General features: G+C 35.6%; 1 protein-coding gene across 5 annotated transcripts in view; it reads left to right on the top strand.

Annotated features, from left to right (window-relative positions):
- REV3L (REV3 like, DNA directed polymerase zeta catalytic subunit) overlaps positions 1 to 14998 on the top strand; it is a 174642-nt gene that overhangs the window by 87259 nt on the left and 72385 nt on the right. For all 5 annotated transcript variants that reach the window (XR_009263208.1, XM_058734981.1, XM_058734982.1 and 2 more), the window contains 4 exons: positions 829 to 948; positions 4000 to 4237; positions 9780 to 9922; positions 10597 to 14761. Coding sequence is in view for 4 of the 5 variants with exons in the window: in XM_058734981.1 (XP_058590964.1) it covers positions 829 to 948; positions 4000 to 4237; positions 9780 to 9922; positions 10597 to 14761 (4666 nt within the window). In the remaining variant the exon portion in view is untranslated. The remainder of the gene's footprint in view (positions 1 to 828; positions 949 to 3999; positions 4238 to 9779; positions 9923 to 10596; positions 14762 to 14998) is intronic.

The raw sequence follows: 14998 nt of genomic DNA, 5'->3' as shown, positions 1-14998 counted from the left end.
TCAAATTGGTTTCCATACAACACCCAGTGCTCATCCCAAAAGGTGCCCTCCTCAATACCCATCACCCACCCTCCACTCCCTCCCACCCCCCATCAACCCTCAGTTTGTTCTCAGTTTTTAACAGTCTCTTAGGCTTTGGCTCTCTTCCACTCTAACCTCTTTTTTTTTTTTTTTTCCTTCCCCTCCCCCATGGGTTTCTGTTAAGTTTCTCAGGATCCACATAAGAGTGAAACCATATGGTATCTGTCTTTGTCTGTATGGCTCATTTCACTTAGCATAACACTCTCCAGTTCCATCCATGTTGCTACAAAAGGCCATATTTCATTCTTTCTCATTGCCATGTAGTACTCCATTGTGTATATAAACCACAGTTTTTTTATCCATTCGTCAGTTGATGGACATTTAGGCTCTGAAAGAAATTTTTAGATCATGAGTTGAAAGCTGAAAAGTGTAAAATTTACAGTTTTAAGCCATAGAGAATAAAGAATTGTATTACACTTTTCCCTTTGTATATTTTAATTTGCAATGATTTTTATCAGAGTAATATAACTGTACAAGCTGGGTAGGATTAATGAGATTGTAAATATTTAGTGAATTACAGATTCAAGGTCCTTGTTTATTTCTTTTTTTTTTTTAATCCACGTGACTAAATATTCCTGTGGCTTTTACTAAGTTTTATTATGTTTTTATTTAACATATATATCACTAATGCCTCAAATTTTTAAATAGGTTTGCATTGTCATGTTTCCTAATTTGCACAAATTCTTAACAATAAATTTTAGATTTAAGCCATTGCTTTAATGTTTTTGTATTTTTTGTCATCTTAAGGTCACACTATACACAAAGTGGAGGAAGCTCTTATTAATGAAGAAGCAATTTTGAACCTCATGGAAAATAGTCAGACTTTTCAGCCTTTGACCCAAAGACTGAATGAGTCACCAGTTTTCTGTAAGTAATGATTCTACCACAAATTTTCAGTATTTTAATCAATGAAAGTATGTATGTGAGGGGGGATTTTTCCTTTGGTTTAAAGAGGTTAATGTTGCATGTTCAGTAAATCCTTATTGTAAGTATAAAAATGAAGCCTTGAATTAAATGAAGTAGCTACACAGCTTTTCCTAAAAAAACAATTGTGAAAGAAAAGAATTCCTTTCCTTTCTTTTTTCTTTTTTTTTTTTTTTTAAGTTTATTTTGAGAGGGAGAGAAAGCACATGTCGGGGAGGGACAGTGGGGGGGGGGCAGTGAGAGAGAGAGAGAGAGAGAGAGACAGAGAGAGAGAGAGAGAGAGAGAGAGAGAGAATCCCAAGAGGGCTCCGCACTGTCAGCATGGAGCCTGACACTGGGCTTAAACCATGAACTATGAGATCATGACCTGAGCCAAAGTCAGACGCTTAACTGACTGAGTCACCCAGGTGCCCCACCCCCACTTCCCTTTTTTTTTTTTTTTTTTAACTTCACTTTGGTTGGAGAACAGCCATATTGTTTTAGGGGGAAAATGCATTCATTTTGAATTCAAAATTCTCCAAAGTTTAGTACATAATTAAATACCATAATTGAGTCTTCCTTTGTGAGTATCAGAAATTTCCTGAACAATTCTTTTTGAGCCATTAGTTTTTGGCTAGTATAGAACATGACAGTTATTTCTGTGTTTTTGCATTTCCCTAGATGCATTTTCATTAGCATCATAAGGCATTTGCTAGATTTCATTTCATTAATTTAGTCGAAATTACTGCCATCTTGTTCAGAAATTTATTTAAAATTTCATTATGGGGCATTGGGTGGCTCAGTTGGTTAAGTGTCAGGCTCTTAATTTTGGCTCAGGTCATGATCAAGCCCCACATTGGGCTCTGCACTCTCCTGCTTGGGATTCTCTCTTTCCTTCTATCTCTGTCCCTCCCCTGCTCATGCCCTTGCACTCGCTCTGTCTCTCAAAAATAAACATTAAATTAAAATTTCATTGCAGAAAGTGATATGTCATTGAGTTTCATGCCTCTTGTTTTGCTTGGTGTCATGATTTTATGTTTCTTTTATTGTGAACTTTGTATTTTTTCCATTCTTACTGTATCAAATGAGAGATGGCATCAATTGTGTTCCCAGCTTTCTACAGTGTCCTCTGTCTGTTATCTTCATTTTCTTTCGAATGGAACACAAATTGACTAGGACCAGTTCCAAAATTATTGTACACAGTCATATTTCAAGAACAATTTAGACAAGAGTAGGAAACTTTCTTCTTTTATAAATGAATGGCATATCAAGAAAGAAATGATCCAAAGAAAAAATAGGCAGCTAAAAGAGAGGAACACAAAGAAAATGAAAGAATTGAAAAAAAGAGTGAGAGAGGTATATCTTTATTTCATTACATTAGGCAAATAAAATGTATCATTAGTAGATAAATTCCACCTTGCTCTAAGCTTGGAATTTATGTGTTAGTCACAAATGCATTCTCTGTGTTAGTCAAAGAAGTGCAAGTCAAATATCTGTAGTTCATTTGGTAATACTAGTCTTGTTTTTAAGAATGAGACAGGAAAAATGGATTGCAGTTCTAGGTTTAAGAAAGATTTTTGCCAAACTGGCTTTTGCAAGCAAATATCTTTTATTTTGGCCTTATGTTTGGTAGCGTATGTGAACCAATTTCTTTAATGTCAGTGAAGAAAACCTGAAACCTGATATTTTAGCAAATAGGGAGTATATTATCTCATTTGACAGAGAAAAAAGTTATGTATTAGCTTCGAGCAAACCTCCATCTTCATGGTCTTTTTTTTTAATAATAGCTTTTATTGAAATATTTCACATAACCATAAAATGTACCTTCTGGTGTGTACAGTGAATTTTATCATATTCACAGAGTTATGCAACCATTACCACTATCAACCCAGGACATTTTTAGCACCCCCCCAAAAAAAAACCCATAACCATTAGCAGTTACTTCTCATTTTTTCCTCCTCTCAGCTCTTGACAACCACTGATCTATTTTCTCCTTTACCGGATTTACCAATTTTGGTTATTTCATATAAATGGAAATCATGTAACTTTTGTTGGTGGTTTCTTCCACTTAGCATAATGTTTTTAGGTTTCATCCAAGTTGTAGCATGTGTCAGTACTTCATTCCTTTTCACTACTGAAGAATATTCCATCATAGGGATGTAACATCGTTCATTTATCCATTCGTAGGATGATGGATATGTGAGTCGTTTCCATTTTGTTTGGCAGTTATGAATAATGCTGCTGTGGTTATTCATGTGTTTTTGTGTGGACGTATGTTTTTAGTTATCTTGGGTATATATCAAGAGTGGAATTTCTGTATCTTATGGTAACTGTGTAACATCTTGAGGATCCATCAAGCTTTTTTCCAAAGCTGCTGCACCATTTTACACTGATCAACAGTGTGGAAAGGTTCTAATTTCTTTACTCCCTTGCCAGTACTTATGGTTTGTCTTTGATTTGGCAACCCTAGTACATATGAAGTGGCATCCTCATATGGCATCATTGTAGTCTTCAAGGTTTTTTAAATAATGTCATTAACCACTTAAAAGCTTTCTTGTGTTGTTCAACTGCAGGTTTCATTTGTCTATCCTGTGAGCTAAATAAAACTTAAGTGAGGATAAGATGTTCACATGTATTGTTTTTAAGGCACTTCTTGCTTAGCATCAATCATACATTTATTACATATTTTATGTTTGAACACTAGTGACTGGATGTTGTTTAGTGCTCCTCAAGCTTACTTGTGCAGTAACAGTTTGGGCAGCTTGTTAAATGCAGATTCCTGGGCCCTACCTCAGAAATTCTGATTCCTTAGATATAGGATGGGGTCTGGGAAGACACAAAATCATTCCAGTGCAAGTAGTCCAAAGACATCACACTTTGATAAAAGAGCTACATCAACAAAGAAGTCAGCTGTATTCTTTCAGTATGTGCCAGTATCTGTGATTTTGTTGTTTTATAACCGATCTGAATTCTGTTGAAAAGTTATTTGTTAGTGATGCTTCACTTGTTTTATAGTGGACAGTAGTCCTGATGAGGCTCTGGTACATCTTCTTGCTGGTTTGGAAAATGATGGATATCAGGCAGGAAGAAATAGGATGCCATCACAACGTCATTTCTTTGGAAACCCTAAAAATTCCCAAAATAGTGATGATGAAGAAAATGAACCACAGATTGAAAAAGAGGAAATGGAGCTTAGTTTGGTGATGTCTCAGAGATGGGACAGCAATATTGAAGAACCTTGTGCCAAAAAGAGGTAACGTTTTAGTTATTTCCATTACTTTAATAATTTCCTATTGTCATTATCACTCTCCTTTAATTAGAAATTATTATTTACTATTATTCCTAATGTTAAATACTTTATAAACTAATAGTCTTCTTTTAAATCCCTTTAAAGTAGTGCTTTGTTTTTCATGTGGCATAAGCTTCATATTCTAAGCAAAATAAAAGCTACATTTAAAAAGATTAAATCTAAGTGGGGATTTTTGGCAGTTTTATTGAGATATAATTATCCTACATCACTGTATGAGTTTCAGTTGTACAGCATAAAGGTTTGACTTACATACATTGTGAAATGATTACCAGAATAAGTTTAGTTAATATGCATCATCTCAGATAGATACAGTAAAAAGAAATGGGGGGAGGGGAGGAAAAAAATGTTTCTTCTTTTAATAAGAACTCTCAGGATTTACTCTAACAACTTTCCTCTTTATCATACAGGAGTGGTAACTATAGCCACCATGTTGTATATTACATCCCTAGTACTTATCTTATAACTGTAAGTTTGTATCTTTTGACCACCTTCCTTCAATTCCCATTTCCCTTATAAACCTAAATTACAGAAGTCATCTGTTTATATATGTGTGGATCATAAATGGGACAAAGTAGAAGGCCTCCTTCTCTCTGAATTTGGGGAAAAAGAATACCTTCTGAGAGTTAAACTGTTAATGGGTTGGAGTAACAGTTATAGGGTCAGCTTGAAAATAAGAAAAAGCTTTTAGGCCTGATTAGACAGAAGGAATTAAATATTAAAAATAAAAGAGTCTCAGAAACAGACACTGATATTCTGGTTCATTTCTCAAGCTAAATGAATAAGATGGCTGAATGCGTAAGATAGTTTTCCACATCAGTCTCTCTCTTTTTTTTAATGTCTATTCATTTTTGAGAGACAGAGTGTGAGCAGGGTAGGGGCAGAGAGAGAGAGAGGGAGACACAGAATCCGAAGCAGGCTCCAGGCTCTGAGCTGTCAACCCAGAGCCCAACGTGGTGCTTGAACCCACGAACTGCAAGATCGTGACCTGAGACGAAGTCGGTGCTCAACCAGCTGAGCCACTCAGGTGCCCCCACATCAGTCTCTTGTGAGCCTGATTGCTTTGAGTTGTATCTCTGTATGTAGAAAAAGATTAGGCTTCTGAGACTGAAACACTGAGTATGCCTCTCCTTTAAAGTTATGTAGACAATACTAAAACCTCCAAACTCTTTTGTTTGAAATTTTCACCCTCAAAGCCATTATTGAAGGGTGGAAGAGATTAATCCATAAATATTAAATATACATGTAAGATTTCCTCTAGTTTCTCAACACTACTTAAAAATAAAATTTCTGGCCCCTTGTTATCTGGGTGTATATCAGAATCCTTTCTTCTATATTTTCAAACTGTGTTCCTACAAAGAATTCCATTTTCATTCTATGAGTAGAAAATTCCAAACCTGCGTAATATTATTTTACACTTTTCCTAGCTTAATGTATTCAGCTCCCTTTGCTGTGACAGTTATAAATCATTCAGAGACTCAGCCCTTGACCTTTGAAGAACTAATGCTACCTGGTCCAGACAGAATCAGTGTTTGATTTCCTGATAGATTTGACCCTCGACAGTGTCATAAAATGTCTTTTGCCAATGTTTCCTAATCAAAAAAAAATAGTATGGTGGAATTTAAGATACAAAACAGATGAACATAAGGGAAGGGAAGCAAAAACAATATAAAAACAGAGAAGGAGACAAACCACAAGAGACTCTTAAATACAGAGAACAGACTGGAGGTTGCTTGAGGAGTATGGGGGGGTGGGGCTAAAATGGGTGATGGGCATTAGGGAGGACACTTGTTGGGATGAGCACTGGGTGTTAAATGTGAGTGATGAATTACTAAATTCTATTCGTAAAATCATTATTACACTAAATGTTAACAAACTTGTATTTATAAAGTAAAAAAGAAAGAAAGTAAGGTGAAAGACATAAAGCTTTTTGTAGCTCGTCTGTATGTTGTTTTTTATATATAAACTTGATAAATCTTTCCATGAACTATCAAATGCCTCAACCACATCAACCTATAAAAATAGCTTTGTTCTTGTTTCTCTGTTATTTCTGTAATAATAAATTCTCTACCCTCACCTCACCAACTTCTGAAAGTTTGTAATTTCAGTGTTTTATTTGACTTGCCCTCCTTATACCCCTGTTTATTGTTTGTTCGTGTTGGTCAACTCTTGTCTCCATAGCCTTTGTTCTGTCCGACCCCACTCCTTCCCAAGGTAATATCCTAATTTAGGCCTTCATTATCGTTTATCTGGAATATTATGATTCACTTTTTAACTGGTCTTCTCCTTGCTACTCATTTATAGTAGGGGTAATAATTATGATTATTAAATAAACATTTTATCGGCACTTAAGGAAGTAGAGAATATCAGGACCCTTCATGAGTCCAAATCATGCTCTATCGTCTTTATATCCTTTTTAAATATAGTCAGTTAAGGGAATGTTATAATCATATTGAGTCTTAATTTCAATAAGCTTTTTAGTAAAATCTTACGTATCATCCTTATAGATAAGAATACATGAATTTGGATTTAAAAACTACCTAACTGCTTAAATGCCAACTATCATGGTAGATTAGATTGACGTTGTCACAAACATTAGAGATTGGTAATTCATTGGATGACAGAATATAGATTTAGAAATACCTTGAAACTAAATAGGTGATGCCTAATAGAGAGTCATATGTTTAGGTTCAGTGAATCAGTTGTATAAATATAGACTGGATAGACCTTTAGTTCATTCTGGACTTAATAATTTCTATGGGAACGCCATGATTTTACTTGATTAAGAGCACAATAAGTCTGTAGTGTTATATGGTTACCAAAATAGTGAATTTAATTATTGGCTACCAGCTGTACCTGGGGTAACATTTATTATTCTAACAGATTTTGGATTTTATTAATAAAGTAATTATAATATTTACTTGATGTAGTTAAGTCTTGCTGTCTTGCTGTAATAAATTGGATTGCTTCTTTCATATTTTAGCAAAGTGTTGACTATTTGATATTTCTATTTGATCTTGTGGCATTTTACTTTTTCTTATTTCCATCTGTTTCTTCACTATTTTGGTATTGTTTCTTTGATTTTTACCTCCAATATAACATTAACATTTTTTCTACAGTTCCTTAGATTCTATCTTGTTTAACTATTTATACCCTTATACCTGTATCCAGTAAATTCACATTCAAATATACAAAATTCTTATAAAGTCCCTCTCTACTTGTTATCAGTAATGTCACCCTGTTTATTTTTTTTTTTAATTTTTTTTTTTAACATTTATTTATTTTTGAGAGAGAGAGAGAGAGAGCATGAATAGGGGAGGGTCAGAGAAAGAGGGAGACACAGAATCCGAAACAGGCTCCAGGCTCTGAGCTGTCAGCACAGAGCCCGACGTGGGGCTCAAACCCACGGACCGTGAGATCATGACCTGAGCCGAAGTCGGATGCTTAACAGACTGAGCCACCCAGGTGCCCCAATGTCACCCTGTTTAAAATACTAGTCATGGTTTATCCCATGATTAATTCTTACATGTTCACTGACTGAATCAATTCTGTGAAAACCATGCCCAAGTCAACCTTGGGAAAACAAAACCTTTCATTTCATAATATTTAATAAACATTTCATAAATGCATATTAGAGATTGAAAAATAGAAGTATGGTGTCTAGAAAAAGACTCATTCAATTCTCTTGTATAGTGGATGTTCTATTCTGCCCTGAATACCATATTTTAAGAATCCTGAGAAAGTAAAGAGAAAAAAGAGGAAGAAAAGGAAGGATCTGTGAACATACACTTTTAAAGAGCAGTGACAAGGGGCACCTGGTGGCTCAGTCAGATGAATGTCCAACTCTTGATTTTGGCTCAGGTCATGATCTCATATTTGTGAGATCAAGCCCCAAGTTGGACTCCGTGCTATGTGTAGAGCCTGCTTAGGATTCTCTTTTCTCTTTCTCTACCCCTACCCTACTCACACTCTCTCTCTTTTGGAATAAATAAATAAACATCCTTAAAAAATAGGGGCACTTGAGTGGCTTAGTCAGTTGAGCGTCCCACTTCAGCTCAGGTCATGATCTCATGGTTCATGAGTTTGAGCCCTGCATCGGGCTCTGTGCTAGCAGCTCAGAGCCTGGAACTTGCTTCAGATTCTGTCTCCTTCTCTCTGCCCCTCCCCCACTCATGCTCTATCTCTCTCTCAAAAATAAACATTTAAAAAAAAAAAAACAGTACGAAGAATAGATGTTTGGTCTAATTAGAGAGGAATTATGGGGCAAATGATAAATGCCTTCAAATATTTTAAAGGTTATCGTGTGAAATATAGCATAGATAGGCTACGTATAGCAACACCAGACAAAAACAGGAATAATGTATGGAAATTGGAAAGTTTTGTGTAATATAGGAAGAAAATCACTAAAAATTAACAGTGGAAAAGATTAATTACCCTGTGAGACAGCAAGCTCCTTAAACTGAGAATGCAAAACTGGAGGTTTTAGCATCTATTAAAAATAAGGTTTTTGAGTAGAAAATTGGACCAGATGACCTCTAATAATTCTCTCAGCTCCTAAGAAAGTGACTGTAGGACAAATTGTGATTTGGTAAAGGCTTAATGGAAAATCTGTTCTATGTATAATTAAGGGACATTTTCAAATTTTTGAGACAAGAGAAAGAAAAACTTAGGTATAGATAGAAAGTAAGTTTGCCCATCTGAATAGAAGGGAAAATATCAAGCCTAGGACCTAGTGAAAAAATTTTAATCAATAAAAGATGAAGTCATTCTGGATTTCACAGCCCATCTGAATTCCTTATTAACCCTCTTTACAGCCACTGCTGGGATTGACCCAACACCTTTACCACTTCCTAGCCTCTCTCTGATCCCTGTTGTTTTCTCTTTCAACCTGACCGGCGTACCCCCTTGCTTACCTATTTGTTCGTTTCCAGTTCACAGTATAGAGATTGTATATTTGTGGAGACTTCTTAAAATATGCTGAGATTCCACCTTTTTTAGATGTTACTGGGTTCTCACCCATGCTGTTATATGTGTATATTTAATGATAGGATGAAGGGGAGAATATATGGAAGAACATAATTTAGGGGTGCCAGGGTGGCTCAGTTGGTTAAACATCAGACTCTTGATCTTATTTCAGGTCTTGATCTTAGGGTCATGAGTTCAAGCCCCGTGTTGGGCTCTATGCTGGGTTTTGTGAAGCCTATTTAAAAACAAAAAACATGATTAGATATGATCATCTAGGATATTACAGAGCTTGGATACAGAAATGATGTTGTCCTGTAGCTCACATGAAAAGGATTTTAAGTCTATCTGCAATAACTTTTTATAGGACGTAATACTAAAGCAAAATAAATCTGCTTTTATTTTTAAAGTTACAATTTTCAGATCTTTTTAGTTTTATTATTATAGCATCACATTAGGCAGCTGTTCGAATCTGACATGCTTTTTTCTATGATCGTACTCACTAGCGAATCTTAATATTCTCTAGATCACTGTGTAGAAATAACCATAGAAGCTCAACTGAAGAAGATGATTCGTCTTCAGAAGAAGAAATGGAATGGAGTAATAACAGTTTGCTTCTAGCCAATCTTTCTATACCTCAGTTAGATGGAACTGCAGATGAAAATAGTGGTAAGTAAACTGATACACTATGAGCATTTCATTACGTAGGGGCTAAATATGTATTTGATTTTAAAACTGTAATCACACTTTCTTATGAAATTGGCTAACTGTGAGGCTCTGACAGTACTGTTATGTTTTGTCCTGCAAGATTTTTTCTTCGAGTATGTAGATATGTGATTCTTTCTCATTTCTAAGAGGATAACATTTGTAAATCACTGATTTAAAGTTTCATAAACTTTAATCAGTTGACCATGTTAACATTTAAGTAGCATAAGAAACTGCAAGAAATATGCTCAGATGTTAACTAACGAATTTAAATAAAAACTTGAAAAAAAAAGAAATAGCTTATTTGAAGTGATAATGCAAAGAAGCGTATTGCTTAAGGAAAAATTTTCAAGATGACTGTATTTTTCCCTATTCCCCAAAAAGGCACTAAATATGAATATAATTTATTTCTGATCAAAGGAATATATGTTTAAAATAATGACTAATAATCAAGTATGACTGCCTCTTGATTATTTAGATTGAGTTATTATCCTAATGATAGGAACAACCTTTTTGTTGAGACAACCATTTTAAGCATAGAAAATTTCATACAGTTTCTTTCATGGTGATAGCATGGGAAAAGATCTTAAAAATTAAAAGCACGGAGGTGAAATAAATTCTTTTTTCCCCCATTTCAGACAATCCATTGAACAACGAAAATTCTAGAACTCACTCTTCTGTGATTGCAACGAGCAAGCTATCAGTAAAACCTTCCATCTTTCACAAAGATGCTGCTACATTAGAACCCCCATCTTCTGCTAAGATTACCTTTCAGTGTAAACACACAAGTGCCCTTTCTTCCCATGTTTTAAACAAGGAAGATTTAATTGAAGACCTCCCACAGCCAAACAATATAGAAAAATGTCTAGATCATTCAGTTGCTTCTTTTACAAATGAAAGCACTTACTCTATGAAATACCCTGGATCTTTAAGCAGTTCTGTCCATTCAGAAAACTCTCATAAAGAAAGTAGTAAGAAAGATATCCTCCCAGTATCTTCCTGTGAAAGTAGTATTTTTGATTATGAAGAAGATATCCCATCTGTTACAAGACAAGTACCAAGTAGAAAGTATACAAACATTAGAAAAATTGATAAGGATGCCCCTTTTATCCATATGAACCGTCATAGTAGTGAAAGTACATTGGGCAAAAATTCTTTCAACTTTTCTGACCTTAGTCATTCAAAAAGTAAATTATCCTCTGAAGGAAATGAAAAAGGAAACAGCACAGCTCTGAATAGTTTATTCCCTTCATCATTAACTGAAAATTGTGAATTGCTATCATGTTCAGGAGAGAATAGAACTATGGTACATTCTCTTGATAGCATTGCTGATGAAAGTGGGCTAAATAAACTTAAAATTAGATATGAAGAGTTTCAAGAACATAAAACTGAAAAGCCAAGCCTCAGCCAGCAAGCAGCACATTATATGTTTTTTCCCAGTGTTGTTCTTTCTAACTGTCTCAGTAGACCACAGAAACTCTCGCCTGTAACATACAAACTACAATCCAGCAGTAAACAGTCCCGATTAAAAATAAATAAAAAGAAGCTTATAGGTCATCAAGAGACTTCTACCAAAACTAGTGAAACTGTATCCACAAAAGATAATTGTATACAAAATAATCCCTGTAATAGTAATCCTGAGAAGGATAATGTATTGGCCAATGATTTAATTAAAGTCACTCGTGGAGCTTTTGAAAATAAAACCCCCACAGACGGTTTTATAGACTGTCACTTTGGAGATGGAACCTTAGAAACTGAGCAGTCCTTTGGATTGTATGGAAATAAATATACACTGAGAGCGAAACGCAAGGTGAATTATGAGACTGAAGATAGTGAGTCAAGTTTTGTAACACACAACTCAAAAATTAGCCTACCTCATCCCATGGAAATTGGTGAAAGTTTAGATGGAACTCTCAAATCTCGAAAACGAAGAAAAATGTCTAAAAAGTTGCCCCCTGTCATCATAAAATATATTATTATTAATAGATTTAGAGGGAGAAAAAATATGCTTGTGAAGCTAGGAAAAATAGACTCTAAAGAAAAACAAGTTATATTGACAGAGGAAAAAATGGAACTATATAAAAAGCTTGCACCTTTGAAGGATTTTTGGCCAAAAGTTCCTGACTCCCCTGCAACCAAATATCCCATTTATCCACTAACACCAAAGAAAAGTCACAGAAGAAAATCAAAACATAAGTCTGCAAAGAAAAAAACTGGTAAGCAACAAAGGACAAATAGTGAAAATATTAAAAGAACTTTGTCTTTCAGGAGAAAACGGTCACATGCTATCCTGTCTCCTCCCTCACCATCCTACAATGCTGAAACCGAAGACTGTGACTTGAATTATAGTGACGTTATGTCTAAACTAGGTTTTCTTTCTGAGAGAAGCACAAGTCCCATAAATTCTTCTCCCCCTCGCTGCTGGTCTCCCACAGATCCAAGAGCTGAAGAAATGATGGCTGCTGCAGATAAAGAAGCAATGCTTTTTAAGGGTCCTAATGCATGTAATAACAAGACTGTTAATTCTCGTATGGAAAAAAATAGTCGAGCAAGAGCGCAGGTTAAGAAATCCAAAACTAAGCTTGTTAATCCTTCTGTAGTTACTAAGAAAAGGAACAAACGAAATCAGACAAATAAATTAGGAGATGATGGAAAAAAGAAACCGAGAGCAAAACAGAAACAAAAAACAAATGAGAAAGGTATGTCAAGAAAGCACATAATGAAAGATGAAAAAATTAAATCTCAGTCTGGTGCTGAAGTTAAGTTTGTGCTGAAACATCAGAATGTGTCTGAGACCTCAAATAGTTCTGGAGGCTCTCAACTACTTTTTAAACAGAAAGATGTGTCACTAATGAGCTCTGCTGTAGATCATCCCCTTTCTGCTCCCCTGCCCACTGGAATTCATGCACAACAGAATTTATCTGGCTGCTTTTCTTCTTTCTTAGAAAGCAAGAAGCCTGATTTACAAACATTCCCCAGCTCACGAGATGATTTGCATTCATCAGTTGTTTGTAGTTCTTTGGGACCTGGAATCTCAAAAATTAATGTCCAGAGGTCTCACAATCAAAGTGCTATGTTTACTCTAAAGGAATCAACTTTGATTCAAAAAAACATATTTGATCTTTCCAACCATTTATCTCAGGTAGCCCAGAATACACAGATATCTTCGGGTATAATGTCTCCAAAGACGGAAGAGAATGCAAATACACAAAAAAACTATTTGTCATCCATCGGAAAGTTAAATGAATATCGTAATTCTTTAGACTCAAAGCCAGACCAGGCATATGCCCCTAACTTTTTGCATTGCAAAGACAGTCAGCAGCAGATTGTGTGCATGGCAGAACAGTCAAAGCACAGTGAAACTTGTACTCCAGGAAATGCATCTTCAGAGGAAAGCCAAATGCCTAATAATTGCTTTGTAACTTCTTTGAGAAGTCCAATCAAACAAATAGCATGGGAGCAAAAACAAAGGGGCTTTATTTTAGATATGTCAAATTTTAAACCTGAAAGGGTAAAACAGAGGTCATTGTCAGAAGCAATTTCACAAACCAAAGCACTTTCTCAGTGTAAAAGTCGAAATGTGTCAACACCTTCAGCATTTGGTGAAGGCCAGTCTGGACTGGCAGTTCTAAAAGAATTGTTACAGAAGAGACAGCAAAAAGCACAAAATGCAAATATTATGCAAGACCCATCAGCTAGTAAACCTCAACCAAACAAAAATATTTCTGGCTCCCTTGAGCAAAACAAAACAATTAAACGAACACGATCAGTAACATCTTCAAGAAAACCTCGAACTCCTAGAAGTACAAAACCTAAAGAAAAAATTCCCAAACTTCTTAAAGTAGACTCTCTCAATTTACAGAACTCTGGCCAGGTGGATAACTCTCTATCGGATGACAGTCCCATCTTTTTTTCAGATCCAGGTTTTGAGAGTTGTTATTCACTTGAAGATAGCTTGTCTCCTGAACATAATTATAATTTTGATATTAATGCAATAGGTCAAACTGGATTTTGTAGCTTTTATTCTGGAAGTCAGTTTGTCCCTGCTGATCAGAATTTGCCACAGAAGTTCCTAAGTGATGCAGTTCAGGATCTTTTCCCAGGACAAACGATAGAAAAAAGTGAGTTTTTAAGTCATGATAGCCAGAAGTGTGATGAAGACAAAAAACATCATGCCTCAGACTCAACCTCATGGATTAGATCAGGTACGCTAAGTCCTGAACTATTTGAGAAGTCATCCGTAGATAGCAATGAGAATCATCGCCACAACCAGTGGAAAAGTAGCTTTCATCCTCTAACAGCTCGCTCTAATTCAATAATGGATTCTTTCTGTGTCCAGCAGACAGAGGACTGTCTGAACGAAAAATCCAGATTGAATAGAAGTTCAGTAAGCAAAGAAGTGTTTCTTAGCTTCTCACAGCCAGGCACTTCAGACTGGATTCAAGGTCATACCAGAAAAGAGATGCAACAGTCTCTTGACTCAGTCAGTGCCTCTTTTACTACAATACTATCCTCCCCTGATGGTGAACTTGTGGATGCAGCCTCTGAAGATTTAGAATTGTATGTTTCAAGAAACAATGATATATTGACACCAACTCCTGATAGTTCACCAAGGTCTACCAGCTCTCCCTCACAATCTAAAAATGGCAGTTTTACCCCTCGAACTGCTCACATTTTGAAGCCACTTATGTCCCCGCCAAGTAGGGAAGAAATTATGGCAACTTTGTTGGATCATGATCTTTCAGAAACTATTTACCAGGAACCATTTTGCAGCAATCCTTCTGATGTACCAGAAAGGCCCAGGTAATCAGAATTATTTTTTCCCTTTGAGTCACTCTGTATATTGTAGCGAGTATAACATTGGTACCTGAATGCTAATTTTCTGGCTGTAATACTGTATTTATAAGCAAATCATTGTAAAAGCTATTCATAATTGTGGACTTCTGAGAAAATTCACAAACTAGCTGGATGGTTGCCTCTTGAGAACTTTAAGTTGAAGAGTATTGGTCTTGGGTCTATTAACATTGTGTCAACCTTAAG

This window comes from Neofelis nebulosa, chromosome 6, assembly GCF_028018385.1.
Source record: "Neofelis nebulosa isolate mNeoNeb1 chromosome 6, mNeoNeb1.pri, whole genome shotgun sequence".
In the NCBI taxonomy this organism is placed as follows: Eukaryota; Metazoa; Chordata; class Mammalia; order Carnivora; family Felidae; genus Neofelis; species Neofelis nebulosa.
This window is presented reverse-complemented; position numbering and strand designations above follow the sequence as displayed.